General features: G+C 39.2%; 1 protein-coding gene across 1 annotated transcript in view; it reads left to right on the forward strand.

Annotated features, from left to right (window-relative positions):
* The window catches only part of MTA1 (metastasis associated 1), a 66,797-nt gene that overhangs the window by 23,847 nt on the left and 28,536 nt on the right, over positions 1–14,414 (forward strand). The window contains exons 8-11 of the mRNA XM_009999916.1: positions 755–854; positions 2,276–2,464; positions 3,530–3,604; positions 11,041–11,099. Of these exons, the coding sequence (XP_009998218.1) occupies positions 755–854; positions 2,276–2,464; positions 3,530–3,604; positions 11,041–11,099 (423 nt within the window). The remainder of the gene's footprint in view (positions 1–754; positions 855–2,275; positions 2,465–3,529; positions 3,605–11,040; positions 11,100–14,414) is intronic.

Here is a 14,414-nt window from a genome sequence, read left to right on the forward strand (position 1 = left end):
TAGAGGAGAAAAAACCCTCACTTTTTTTTTTTTTTGTTGTAGCTGCTCAGAGGAGTTCAGCTCCAGTGCACTGTGCAGGAACATAAGCATTTCACCCATGTGGTGTAGCAAGGGGTGTAGGAATAACTAGAGCTGATGGTCCTCTTTAAAGGTTTTTCTGACTAATTTTTTAGGGATAAAATGAGGAGCATGGGGGTTGTGGTCTCACAAGAAGGCATGGCTGGCATTGGGAAGTATTCAAGAATTGCTGTATTCTTGTGCAGGCTATATAATGTATTTGTATTGTAAAATAAAAATTGTTTCTAATTTCCCTTAAACTTTTAGAAGAGATGCTTGCATTACTGCATTTTTTCTCTCTGTCTTTGTCATCTCTATGTATTTGGACAATGTAGTGCTGCTCTTGCCATTGTGGAAGATATCATAAAGCTTACTTGTGCTTGGTTGATGTTGAAGTTTAATTCTGTTGAGAGACAGGGGATAAGAGAGTTGTTTAAAACTCCCTGTTTGTGATCCTGGAGTCTTTCACTGTTTCCCCTGCTACACCTAGGCCTCTTTGGTCATATGAACTACGTGGAGTACAGCATTCATAATAACAAACCACATCTGAAGAAAACGGTCTCTGGCTCAGAACTAGTGCCAAACCTTGCACTCTTCTTGCTGAGAAATGGAGTCTGCCGATCTCAAAAAGTGTTGCTTGCTTGTTTATATTTATGCTTGTTTTGCACACAAAGTCGCTCTGTTTGATTTCTTTCAGATCTGTTGGTACATTTGCCCGAGCACTAGATTGCAGTAGTTCTGTCAGACAGCCAAGTTTGCACATGAGTGCTGCAGCAGCCTCTAGGGACATCACACTGGTAAGATTTTTTTTTTTTAAGAGGACATTAAGTTTTTGAGAGATGCAAAATACTCACCTCAGCAATGACAGTTGGCAAAGAGAGAGGGCAGATGGATTGTAATTGTGGCCTGCTGTGAAGCAGATCGTGTCTTTCTAAAGAAGCCCTTTATTTACATATGAAGTAACTTTTTCTGGCCTTGTGCCTCCTATAATCCATCATGGATAATTCTATGAGATAATAAAACAAAACGAATGTTTTGATGGGGTGCTTCACAGCCCATCTCTTGCACAGGTTTAGTAGCTCTTGAAAAGGAGGCAAATTATTATCTGCCTGTCTGCCATCTTACAATGCCAGAATGCCACTCCTCAACAATTCCCTAACACCGGACTGCCACTGGCATCCTTTGGCAAGATTGTCTGGGATAAAAGCCTTGTGGTCAGATAAGAAATTTCTCTTGTTCTTTTTGACAAGCTTCGTTTTCGAGTACCTGAGGAGTGGTGACATTGTTAATGTATTATAATAATAAGTGTTTCTGAGTAGACAGAGGAAAGGTAAAGCCTCAACTAGAGAAAGTTTAATGAAAATTTGAATACAATTTATGAAGTCTCCAGAGAACAGTTATCAATGCCTCATCTCATAACTGGAATAATGTGAAATCATATATAGAGCATATTCTGGGATAAAACACGGTAGAGTAATTATGCATGTGCACAAAACTGGTATGATGGAAGGCAAATAACATCCTGATTTAAACTACAGAAACCAGGAAATAAAGCCAAGCTTTCCTTTACTAATATCAATTTCTCCCTTGCAATGTGTTCTCAGCCCCTGTAAATCACAAGTTGCAGACTGTTGTAGCTCAGCTTTCTGAGGCGTAATTGCTCCTGGGAGTAATTCTTTTTTCCTAGTCAGCTATGACTTGAATCCTTTTTGGGATTTGTGGTCTTTGAAAGGGGAACGTATGTTCATGTTACTTTTCTGAAATATTTTTCTTATGCAATTTTTGTGGATTATTTGGCAAAGAAAGTGCTTTGCTAAGTTTATTATAAAATATGCCCTCGAACCTGTAGCTTCGTGCCCTGTCTGTGGATGGTACCTAACAGGGCTGCTCAGTACTGGAGTGAGTAGGGCTTTTTTCTGTGCACTTTCATGACATTATTGCTACTGTGATGGTGCTGGTAAGTAGAAAAAGTAGGAATTATTAATATACAAGGACTTGTGTTCCAAAAGCCCCACTACTGGTAGTGGACATTAGACTTGTACACTGACAATTAGAGGGGGTCAGACATCGGAACAATTTTTACTGGTTTTGCATTAGATAAAGAATACTGCACCTTCAAATGTTGCTGCACAATTTCTGTTATTGCTGTTTCACTGTTGAGCATTTTTCCCCTCTAGATGCTTGTCATAACATTTATCTTTCTTTTGCAACCATGTAGTTCCACGCTATGGACACTTTGCACAAAAATGCCTATGACATTTCCAAGGCAATCTCTGCACTCGTGCCACAAGGTGGGCCAGTCCTGTGCAGAGATGAGATGGAGGAATGGTCTGCTTCAGAGGCAAATCTCTTTGAGGAAGCACTAGAAAAATATGGAAAGGATTTCACTGACATTCAGCAAGATTTTGTAAGTATATGAAGTAGGAGGGCCTACATGGTGACCAGTTCCAATCAGTGACAGAGCTGGTTTACAGCTTGTCTAAACTGTGTTGTTTTTTTTTAGTGTTGAAGAGGAGGCCTTGAACTGGAGCATGTGTCTTGCTGTAAAATGGGGAAAGGCAGGCCTTGTACTGATGGCAGTCTGTCTGTACAGTCAGAATTTCAAATCATAGATGATAGCTTTTCCTTTAAAATCGTATGTTCCACTATAGCTGAGAGAGGATTTAGGAGAGCATTGTAACAGCATACCTGCTGTAGGTCAGTTTGTGTGTGAGGGAGAATAAGTAACAGGCCTTCTGAAACATGAAAATTTAGTCACTTTTCTAATGCTATTTCAGGAAAGGAATTTTGTGCATCCAAAGGAAGTGTCCTGTAGTTGGCCAAAGCTCCACCCTAGGTGCTTAGCCTGAGGATTGAAAGGAGTACTGTAACCAGAGCCCAGTTTCACTGTGTCACTGTTCAAGTCCTCTGGAACAAACAAGCAGTTTCAGTGTAGCTCGTCCCTCACTTTTACCTTTTAGACAGAGAGATCTGGAAGCAGCACAACACTGTGTTTGTGCTTCTTGGGCAGAGAACAGAGATAGCATGGCACAATTCTGCTAGTAGTTATAACTTTAAAAATTTTTTTAAATGAGGCAGCTCCATAGAAGCTGAACAAACCAGAACTATGATACTGTAGTTGTAGCTCTTGCTTGAGTCTGCTGCTCAAGCAGAGTGGGTCTGAGCCAGTGGGCTCCCTTCCACATTGTTCCTCTTGAATGGTTTACTGTGGAGCCAGTGCAGCATGGAGATTTACCTGTAGCCTGCTCTACTTCTACACTAAAAGCACTATTTTTTGAAAGGCTGTTTAATTTAACATGGATCTCATGTGCATTTAAGGCTCTTGGGAGATTCAGACAATGACTGACTTTTTTTGGTTGGCAGGGTTAGTAGTTGCAAGACTGCTATAAACTGTCTAAGGAATCATGTGAATTTCAGTGAGGTTGTACAGCAGCTCCCTGCAATGACTGCTGCTTTTCCTTTATGTCCCTAGCTCCCGTGGAAGTCCTTAACAAGCATAATAGAATATTACTATATGTGGAAAACTACAAACAGATACGTTCAGCAGGTAAGAGAGTCAGAATAATCTCTTTCCTTCTAACAGAAGCTATTTTTATTTGCCTTTGAAACCAAGCATTCTTGCTTTATTCTCCCTCTTGTGCTGGGCTTCAGCCTTTCCAATAGGTTAATTCTGGAATGTTCTGAAGCAGTGAACAGTCTCTCTGCATTAAACTCATCAGCTGTTCTGTAGATACCAACATGTGGCATTGGCATTTGTGCTTTCTTTTTGGTTTTGCTGCTACTTAATATTTTTGAAGCTTTCATATGTCTATTTTGGAATTCAGCAGTATGAGGAAAGGAAGACAGTTAATCTCTGCTTCTAACAGAATTTGAAGTCAGCATTAACTTCCATTTCAAAAATTTTTGGGGGGGTGACAGTTGCACCCACACCAGTTCCCCACCTCTGACTACCTATGACTTTGACTGCCAATGCAGGGCTCCCCTATGTAAGTACTGTGAGTGAAGTGTTTGTCTGGGAAGTGTTGATGGTTCAAATTCCCAGACTTGTTATACTTGAGAATCAGCTTAGACTAGTGTTTACAATAACTTTTATCTCTTTTTTAAATACGAAGAGTGTTTGGTCCCTTAAATAAAGCACAATGCAAGCAGCATGCAAAATGTTGCAGAGTATCAGTTGCTGAAAAGTACTTACAATATTTAATGGGAAAAATAATTAAAAGAACAGAGAAATATGTAATGTGTTTTTCATTATAATTGCCAGTATTATGTTTAGGCATCTATTTAAAATACTAGAAAAAGAGGAGTTATAAAAATATCCTGCCTTAACTTGCTTCATTAGAAATTCAGCCTGGGTTGAAGACTAGATGCCTGAGGCATTGACCAATATTTGGCATGTGCTATATTTGGGCACCTGGGTCTGGAATGTAGTTTTCCCATTTTCTTTTTGATTTGAATACTGTTTAAATTACAGAGGGATCCTCAGGACACATGAGAACTCTTCTTTGCATCAGTTCTGTATTATATTTTTTAAAAATATTAACTGCATCCTCATTCCAGTATTATCCCAAGTTCATTTTTTAACTGAAAATTTTCATTCTGATTAGAAGGTGGTAGGAAAGTGAGATGGTGATGGAGAAATGAGGTCATAGTCTTTCTTTTCCCATTCAACTGTGTGTGTATTGATAAAGTGAGTGCTGCTGTACTGTCTGGCTACAGCTATTTAGATGATAGCTGAGTGAACTCAGCCTGTACTGTACTCAATATTTGCACCAAGTAGAACCCATTTATCTTCTTTCTTGCATCTTTTATCTCTCCTCACTTCTTTAGTGATTAAAATCCATCTAGCTGTATGTTAGGTATCAGAAAAGTGAGGAAAGTTGTTATATCAGTCAGTGAAAACTAGAATCTTAAAGCAGTTACATGAAAATGTCACCCTTGTGCAGTCAGAACAGCAAACAATAGTAGGAATTATTGGGAAGCATTAAACTAAAATGCATCTCTATATTGCTCAGAAAGTCCATGATACATTTTCAATAGTGAAGTTGTGTTTCTGCCCATCTTGAGGTATGTAACTTGAAGTAGTGGGAGTAAGGGATAGGGAGCAGTTTATTTCACTCTTGAATGCTGTGGGTGACAGATGATTATAGTGTTCCCAGGTGTTTGCTTCTAGGCCTGTGTACTGGGAAGTCAAAATAACTGGAGATACTGTGCCTTGATTAGGAAGGGGTGAAATTATTTTGCTTTTTCCCACTTTCTTGAGCTTATCACATAGACAGAATTGCAGAGGGGATAGCTGCATGAAGGACTGGTCATTTGTTCTTGCAGCACTTAAGAAAACCCAACAAGCCTACAGTTTGTCACATTGTTTTGCTATATACCTGTTCAGTGGGATTCCTGTCATTGTGGCACTGTACTTTACACGTACTGCCCAGCAGTGTACCAGGGAGTGGGATTTGAGGAAAACTTTGAATCAGTGGTTCTGCACTTAGAAGACAGTATGATTATAAGCCAAACAGGTAGATATTGCAGTACAGAGATACCACACCAATTAAGTCTGAACTGAGCCGAAGGCCTCATCTCAAATTCCTAGCTTGTACAAACAAATACTACTATTAAACATTTATTAAAAGCCTGGGAGAGCTATCTATATATAACCATGAAGAAAGCACAGGAAACTCTGTTTGAAATAATGGTATTTTACATTGATATTTTACTTGATATGTGCAAAGTCTTGGACAAAGCACATCCTTTACCTCTTTTTCTGTCTGTTTCTTCATAGTGTTTTGCCTGTGTAGATTCTTTTCCTAGTCTAATGCTACAAAATGGTCCTGAGGCTAACAGCATTTTTGGACATATGATACTGAAAATGTGTGAAGAATGGACATAAAAAATGTATATCTCAACTTGTTCACTTTTACTTGTCTTCATTCTCAGAGGATTATTGAATTGTATTCCACAGCTGTATGTTATTGTCTTAAAAAAAATATTGACAGCTTGCTTGTTCTTGTAGAATCTTTGGCTGAATGAACTTACAGATGTCTGTTTAAACTGTTTCTGTGTGTTACACAACATAGTCATGAAGTCTTTTGTCATCATCCAATTGCCTGCTTTAATGAAAACCAGTTAGTTTGGAACTGTGTAATTCCTCCTGTATTTCCTTTGAGATTTTCTTGGAGCTAGAAAGCACTGTCATAATCCTGAAGCAGAATCCATCTGTTTCTTGGCATTGAGGAAACTAAATTTAAGTTGACTTCAGCAGAATCATAGAATGTCTTGGATTGGAAGGGGCCTCTAGAGTAATCTAGTCCAACCCCCCCTACAATAAGCAGGAACATCTCACACTAGAACAAATTGCTCAGAGCCCCATCAAGCCTGGCCTTGAATGTCTCCAGGGATGGGGCTCCCCTACTGCCTGCCTTTCTAGGCAACCTGTTCCAGTGATCCACCACCTTCATGTTAAAGAACTTTTTTCTAATATCCAAGCTTAATCTACCCTTCTCTATCTTGAAACCATTACCCCTTATCCTATTGTTACATGTCGTAGTGAACAGCTCTTCCCCAGCCTTCTTAAAGGCTCCTTTCAGCTTCTAGAAGGTCCCCCCAGAGTCTTTTCTTCTTCAGGCTGAACAACCCCAACTCCCTCAGCCTGTCTTCATAAGAGAGGTGCGCCAGCCCTCTGACCATTTTCATGTCCCTCTGGACACACTCCAACAGGCCCACATCCTTCTTGTGTTGAGGGCTCCAGAGCTGGATGCAGAACTCCAGGTGAGGTCTCACCGGGGCAGAGTAGAGGGGCAGAATCACCTTTCTTGATCTGCTGGCCACACTTCTTTTGGTGTGGCCCAGGATGCTTAGAACTGAGCAATAAGTTATACTTATGCTTGGTATACTTGAACTCAAAAAGCTTAATACAGCATTTCCTTGTCTTGTGAGTAGGATACTGTGATTGAGATACGTGCAATTTGACTTGTTTTGGAGTGTGCACTTGGATCTCTTATCCAGTAATTTTTATTTGTCTTTAAATATACTGTGCTTTTGAAGTTTGCCAGTGTAATTAGGAGTTCAGTCGTTTCAAGAGAAAGATTGACCCTTCAAGAACAGGACTGCTAGAAGGCAGTTCTGCTGCAGTGTCATCACAGAATTTGGTCTGATGTTGTCTCCTTAATGTCTATGCAAAGTGATCCCAGGAGCTGTCCAATCAAAGACACCCTTTCAGAGTTGTCCTGAAGGAAGAGTGGGACGGATTCCAAATTCAGTATCCTGTGTCTCCTTTGAATTCATCCTTTTCTTGAGGCTGATTTCCTGTGTCTATTCACAAGAGCATATATTTCTAATTTAGGAAGGTTTGAAATGGCATCCACTGAGAAAGTACAGTTTGGTGGCCTTCCCTAGTTATTTGAAGACTTTAGGAGTTGCTGCAATCTTGGGTATGCCTGCATTTTCATTCCAAGTGAAAGTTGAGTTCTTATATAGTATTGAATTCCAAAGTGATTTTTATTTTTTTAAGATCTTTAAATATTTCTATTTTGCATATCATGAGGAAAAGCCCTAAAAGCCTTAAAATGTAACACTTTCCAGCTGTTGAGATGCAGTTGAGAAGAGCTCAGGACATGGCAGAAAGCATTCATGTTTTGAGAATGGAAGGCCTTAATTTACTTCTTGCATTTTTATTTGTACTCGAGGAGCAAGTAATTTTGAGAGGAAGACCAAATATGAATTACTACTCTTCTGTTTCTCATATGGAAGTGCTGTTAGAAAAGTGTGGGAGGAAGAGACAGAGAAAACAATGTTTAAGGTATGCTAAGTGTTATGAAGATACTGGAGAAAGTGGAAGTGCCATTATATTTGACTATGTGAGGTAGGGAGGTTTAAGGAAGGAGCTCTGGGTAAATCCTGATGTAGATAGAAAACATCTGTATTAAGTGACACTAACCTTCTTTGTACCTAGCCAAGAGCTGTGCATGACATCTTAGTGTAGTAGCCTCCATAAAGTACTGTGTGCCAGCAAAGTAGAAATAACATCAAAGAAATATTTTTCTGCATCTGTAGGACATTTTATCCCAAAACACCTCCCTTGAAGCTCTACAGTAACATGGAACTATGGCAGTTTTGGCAAGCAAGTGACAGAGACTGTAGGTACTACACATCAGTGCTGAGATGTGTTGCTGGAGCACAAGCAGCTGGAAACATTTCTCTCAAAAGCACCTTTTCTGTCCTAGCTCCCCCACCTCCCAACAGCACTTGTATGTTCAGAGTTTTCCAAAAGAATAAACAGTGCAAAATTTCTCCTTTAAATCCAGAAAATGTAATTTATCTTCCCCATCATCAACTAATAAAGACTTAATATTAGAGGATGTTTGAGATGTCTCTGTGCTGTCTACCAACCTAATTCTCGCACTGTGGACCTTGAAATGTCCCCTGGGTTCCCACGTTTCTTGTTATTTCTTTATAAATGTTCACTCTTTAGAAAATTACCACAAACATTTGCTCTGATGCATCACATATTGTAAAACTCTTTCAGGCTCAATGGGTAGAATGGAAAATATTAAATCTAGGGAGGGGATACATATAGAACAGATGTTTGTTCCACCTCGAAAGTACAATACTTAGTATTTTAATCCCTTGATTCCTGTGGGATAGACAAGTTGGTGATACTTCCCTTTGATAGATGGGGAAAACAGATGAGGTAAATAAGAGGATATACTTCAGATGTGTGTATATAAACATCTCAAAGACAAAGTATTTTGTTTAGATCAAACCACTAGAAAAAAATACAGATATTCAGGCTTTTCTTAGGGATGAGGACAGTCATAACTATCTCAGACAACATCAAGAATTTATCATGTAAATATGCTTCAGGCACAAACCAATCAGTAACTGGCAAAGGGCCTAGCAAAGCACTTTCTCTGTGAAGGGATTATTCTGAACTTGTGCATCATTACATTTCAGGCACCTTTCTATAGGACCTTCTGATATCAGTCACTGTCAGAAAATAGGAAACTCATCACGTCTATTGATTGCTCACAGTCGCCAGTATTTAATGCAAAACCAACCTCTTATCCAGTACATTGTGGTACCTTCTGAAAGCCTTCACTTTTCCTGGTATACTTGTTCGTAATTAAGGCATGTGCTGTATGTTGTGCTCTCTGCTGGTCCCCAGGCAGCTGTAGGAGGTGGAAGGTATTGCTAGGTCCAGGTGACTATGGCAGTTGTTAGCTCAGAGCTCACATCATGGTCCTCAATCACAGATGCTTTATGTTGTGGGGTTGACATTTATCATCAGTTTACCAAACTGGTGCTTAATACCCTAAATGAAGCATGTCTCCAAGGCAAATGACTTTACTTTTCAGCTGCTGGTAATGCTTTGGGCTTGCATGAAGTTTTAGCAGTCATAGATTTCCAAAACTGTCATAACATAATGATTCTGGAAAGTCCCATTGGGAGCTTTTGTCAAGAAAACTGCAGCTTTTTTTCCCCCTACAACCCAGAAACCTAGTGGAAGTTCATAAAAAGCCCCAGTTCTCTAGTAGAGGAAGTTCCCTGAATTACTGCTTTGACTTCAATTTTATTACATTTTTGTGTGCTTCCTGAGTTAATGAAAATACTGACTTTAGCTTTATAATTATGTTCTTAGACTGTGCCCTAAGGCCTATACACAGAAAATGTTAAGCTAATCTGTTTGTCTAGAACATCACCATGCTGCTTGTTTGTCTGGAAAACGCTGTGGCTTTATGCAGGCCACTCTTACTGGCATTGATGTTGGCATGAGCCTGGCTGTGAGCAGGATGTTGGACTAGAGGCCTCCAGAGGTTCACCCTAAATTAATTTAGCTTATGTAATAAAGAGGAAGCTTGAAATGGTTTGAAGGTTTGAGTCATAAACGGAATTATTGGCCAGTTAGAAAAACTTGTGCTGATTGCTTACTTCTCCCATGTTCTTGTGGACTATCAGTAAATTCACAGATGTAGCTGAAAATAAAAGGAGCAATGCTATTCTGGGGGAATTTACTCCACCCTATCCAAAGAGTTCTGTCATTCGTTTATTCCAGAAATGTGAACAGAAATGAATGGACGGTTTTACTGAAGTAGGGCTACATGAAGGGAAGAAACATGTGTCCCCATGCTCTTAAAAGGCTGCTTCTTGTGTGTATTAAACCTTAAACACATCTGTTACGTTCCTTAGTATCTCCTGGCAATCATGTTTTTCATTAGGGGCTGATTGTTTGGTCTAGTTAGATTCTCCCCTTTCTACCCCCCTGATGTTCTTTGCTACCTGTCCTTCGGATTCACATGTGCCTGGGGTTTATTTCCCTTTTTTCTCAGAGAGGGATATGTTAATGGTGCTTGTGTATCTAGAGCTGCTCATCTTTAGAAGGTACGAATGTATGGGATGCCTGTGGCTGGTGTTTAGTCAGAAGTGATGACATACCATAATTACAATGTGTCTTGGGTAATTCTGCATTGGTTTTGAGTTGAGATCTTTGGCTTCTTAACTTTTCAAGATTATCTCCTGTGTCTGTCTTCAAAAATGAGGGCTATCAACAAGAAGTCTTCATCCAAACTCTGAATTACTTCAGCAGTCAAGGAAATAGGATGGAGAGGGCACATTACTATACCTGTTACCGTCAGCTGGTGAAGATTATCAGGGAGAATAAACACAGACTGATAGATCTTCCTCTGCATGAAAGAAAAAAGGGTCTTGGGAGCAATGCATGAGTTAGCATTGAAGAGAATGGGAATGAAAAGCTTGTCCTTATAAGCAGTAAATTGTAATCTGGTTTTTGAAAAGCTGTGTACATAGTCATTTGATGCCTGCAACTGTTTCAGTGGATATTTCTACTGTTGGTAAGTGATTTTGTAGAAGGAAAGGAAAACTTCATTGTTTCTTAATAAGTGCTGAAGTATTTACAGGTATATTACTTGACTTCAGGTACAATAGTCCCTGTTTTCCTTTTATTCTAACTTCTTTCTTTTCTCTTTAAAGAAACGATTGAAAGCAGCAGAAGCAGAAAGCAAGCTAAAACAAGTGTATATACCCAACTAGTAAGTATATTTTTGTATTGTTTTGTTTCATTGTAGAGAGTCTGGCGTAGCAGTTTCCATGGCCTGCCAATGTTATGTATTTTCTTTACATAATGAGAGACCTAGTTGAAAAAACATGTCAGAGAACTATTAAATTAGGTTATCAGTATAACAAACCTTCTGCTGATGCTTGAATAGTCTTGAATTCCTTTGTATTTTAGCTGAGTAAATGCTAACCACCCTGATGCCAAGAAACAGCTAGGAGCCCTATGGAATCACAGAATCTGAGGGTTTAGAAGGGACCTCGGAAGATCATCTAGTCCAGCCCCCCTGCCAGAGCAGGGTCACCCAGAGCACATCACACAGGAACGTGTCCAGGCAGGTTTTGGATCTCCACAACCTCTCTGGGCAGCCTGTTCCAGTGCTCTGTCACTCTCACAGTAAAGAAGTTTTTTCTGATGTTTACATGGAACTTCCTGTTTTCCAGTTTGCACCCATTGCCCCTTGTCCTATCACTAGACATCACTGAACAAAGCCTGGCTCTGTGCTCCTGACACTTGCCCTTAACATATTTGTAAACATTGATGAGGTCACCCCTCAGTCTCCTCTTCTCCAAGCTCAAGAGACCCAGCTCCCTCAGCCTTTCCTCATAAGGGAGATGTTCCCCTCCCTTCATCATCTTTGTTGGTCTGCACTGGACTCTTTCAAGCAGTTCCCTGTCCTTCTTGAACTGTGGGGCCCAGAACTGGATGCAGCATGGTTGTAAACAAGTAGCTAATTAACTACTCAATGTGTTTTTATAATTTTTCCATTATCAGTGGATCAGCAATTTATATATATATATTAAAAGTAATATATAATAATATGTAATACATCTAAAAATAAGTATATATAGTCTATTACCAATGTGTTTCTTCTCTTGCATTTCCTCTGCATAACCCTGTCAACATTTGTTATAGTGTGGAACTTTCAATCTCCCTGGTCCTTTCTCTTTTCAGCTTTCACTCCCAGTTATGTTTCCATGTGTATTAGCCCAGACAATTCCTTTACTCTTTTATGGTATCTCCTTTCAAATGTTTCTGAACTTCTACCATGTATTCTGTTACTTACAGCAAGGCTAAGTTTTACATATTTAGCTTATTTATTGTGAAACAAGTGGATCCTTGCTTTCTTTTTGCTTTGAAAGATATCAGTATCTTCCAGGTGAATTTACTAAAAAAATTAGGTGTAACATTCAGAGTGAAACCAAATAGCTTTCTTGTCATGCAATTTTTCAACAATATGGCTTTTTGTGGATGGTGCTGCTCTGCAGGGGGACACTGAACACCAAATTAAACATGAATTCACAGTATTATAAGCTGGTAAAGCAAAAAATAATGTAATTTAAACTGCTGATGCAAAAGGATATTGCAGGTGAGAGAGCCTGGTAGTGTTGCTGTTGGTTTATAATGTATGTATTTGCATTTGAAAGGTATGGTGCTTACTTGATAATGGCTGTCTGGAGTGGTGTCTTATCCCTTGACACTGTATCTCTGCAAGATAATTCTTGTTGCTATCTAGAGAATATAATCGAATCAGCAACTTACCTCTACTTCAGGAAAATATTTCTGTCTCTACCCACGTGGTTGCTATTTTTGTCTCTGGCTTTGATTTCCAGTTGTGGTTGGTTTTGTGAATGTTGCACCTTAACATACATATTGTTTAATTAACAAAATGGTGTCATTTCCTTCCTCCTTCAGTATCCTTTCCATTGCATCAGGAAAAGCAGCAGTTGGGAATGTGGCTTATTTAATCCCACATGAATGCTTCTGCTGCTTTTTTGCTGTTAATGCCTCCAAATGTGGCAACAATTAAGGATTTCTAAGGGGTTTTTTTATTATTTCTACTCAAGTTTCAGTGCAAGGTCTGGCACTGAGAGGATGTATTGCATATCTATTATCTTGTGACCTGAAAGATGATTATATTATTGACTTGTAATAGCAATACATAGTGTAGGGGGACTAAATATCGATCTTAGTGATTTGTCCTTATCATGTTACTGAACCCATTCCTTTTTTGAGGCCTGAACCATAATGATCCATTTGTCACCTCAAAAATAAATTACTTGATGTAGGCTGTTACAAGACCTATGCAGAAGCATATCAGCTGCTTGAGTGAAACCTATTCTAACAATAACTGGTGTAAAATTGTTTGCAGAGACCCTAGAGGATATCAGACTCAAATAATTGTATCTTTTTTATTTTATTTTCCTGCCACTGATGGGGCTCTTGTTTGTTCGTGTGATGTTAATAGGAAGATCTAAGGAGAGAGGAGGAAAACAAGAAGAAAGACAAGTTGTCTTGAAAGGTTATTTCTTATGTCACATACATATTGTACAGTGAAAAATAATAGCTCTGCGTGAAGCTTTAGAGTTGGTGGTTTTTAAATTGAGACTGTGCCCCAAATTTATAATGTGGATAACTGAAGCATGGAGAGCCATACAGTAATTGATGTGGGATTATCAAGTCCTAAACTGAGATATTGGAAAAACATGTCTGGCCTAGATACTGGACAAACATTTCTGTGTTCCTTCCAAGAACAACTCTGGTTTTGGGACAGATTTTGTAGCTGATGTGACTGAACCTGATGTTTGCCTGCATGGCTTTGTAATGCATCCCTTAGGTTGAAAAGCACTAATGTGCTTTCCTGGGGAAAGGAAAAAGTGTAAAATCAGTTGAATTCTGCATTCAGGAAATGAAACAAATATTTTATCTGTTTTCTCTAGCAATTTTTGTGTCAGTGGGAGTGTTGTTAAATAAAGCAGCAGCGTAAGTCTGAATGCACAAAGAGATTCCATTTTCTTACACTTTTCATCCTCCCATCCACCAGCATGAACATGGGGCTCAGACACCTTTCTTGTTGCAGATGTAGTCTCAGTCTCTTTCTCCTTCTAGTGTGTACCCAAACATAGTCTTCAGGCTGTTATGGAAATCATATTCTGGTTTTGCTAATCTTGCAGGCATTGTGTGTACTAGTTACTTCCCTCTTTTGGATGATGACCTGGTTGTGTAGCTGGTGCTTTTTGGGATTAGGACATCTGCAAATCACGATAGCTGAGACATACAATTCTGTGTGGCTTTTCTCTCTTTTGCTTTGATCTCAGTGAAAGCAGAAGGGGTAAGAACAGAAGGGGAAGAAAGAAGTGTTCTCTACAGTCCCCAGTCTCCAAAATGTATTGATGTAAAATGTGCATTTTAAATTTTACATCTGTAAATGTAAACTGGTACATTCCATTTGTAGAATTTTATCTGAGAACCTCAGAGCACTTTGACGAGCTGCATGTGCTGCCTCATAAAC

The sequence above is a fragment of the Chaetura pelagica genome, unplaced genomic scaffold (assembly GCF_000747805.2).
Source record: "Chaetura pelagica isolate M959 unplaced genomic scaffold, ChaPel_1.0 scaffold246, whole genome shotgun sequence".
NCBI classification, from domain to species: domain Eukaryota; kingdom Metazoa; phylum Chordata; class Aves; order Apodiformes; family Apodidae; genus Chaetura; species Chaetura pelagica.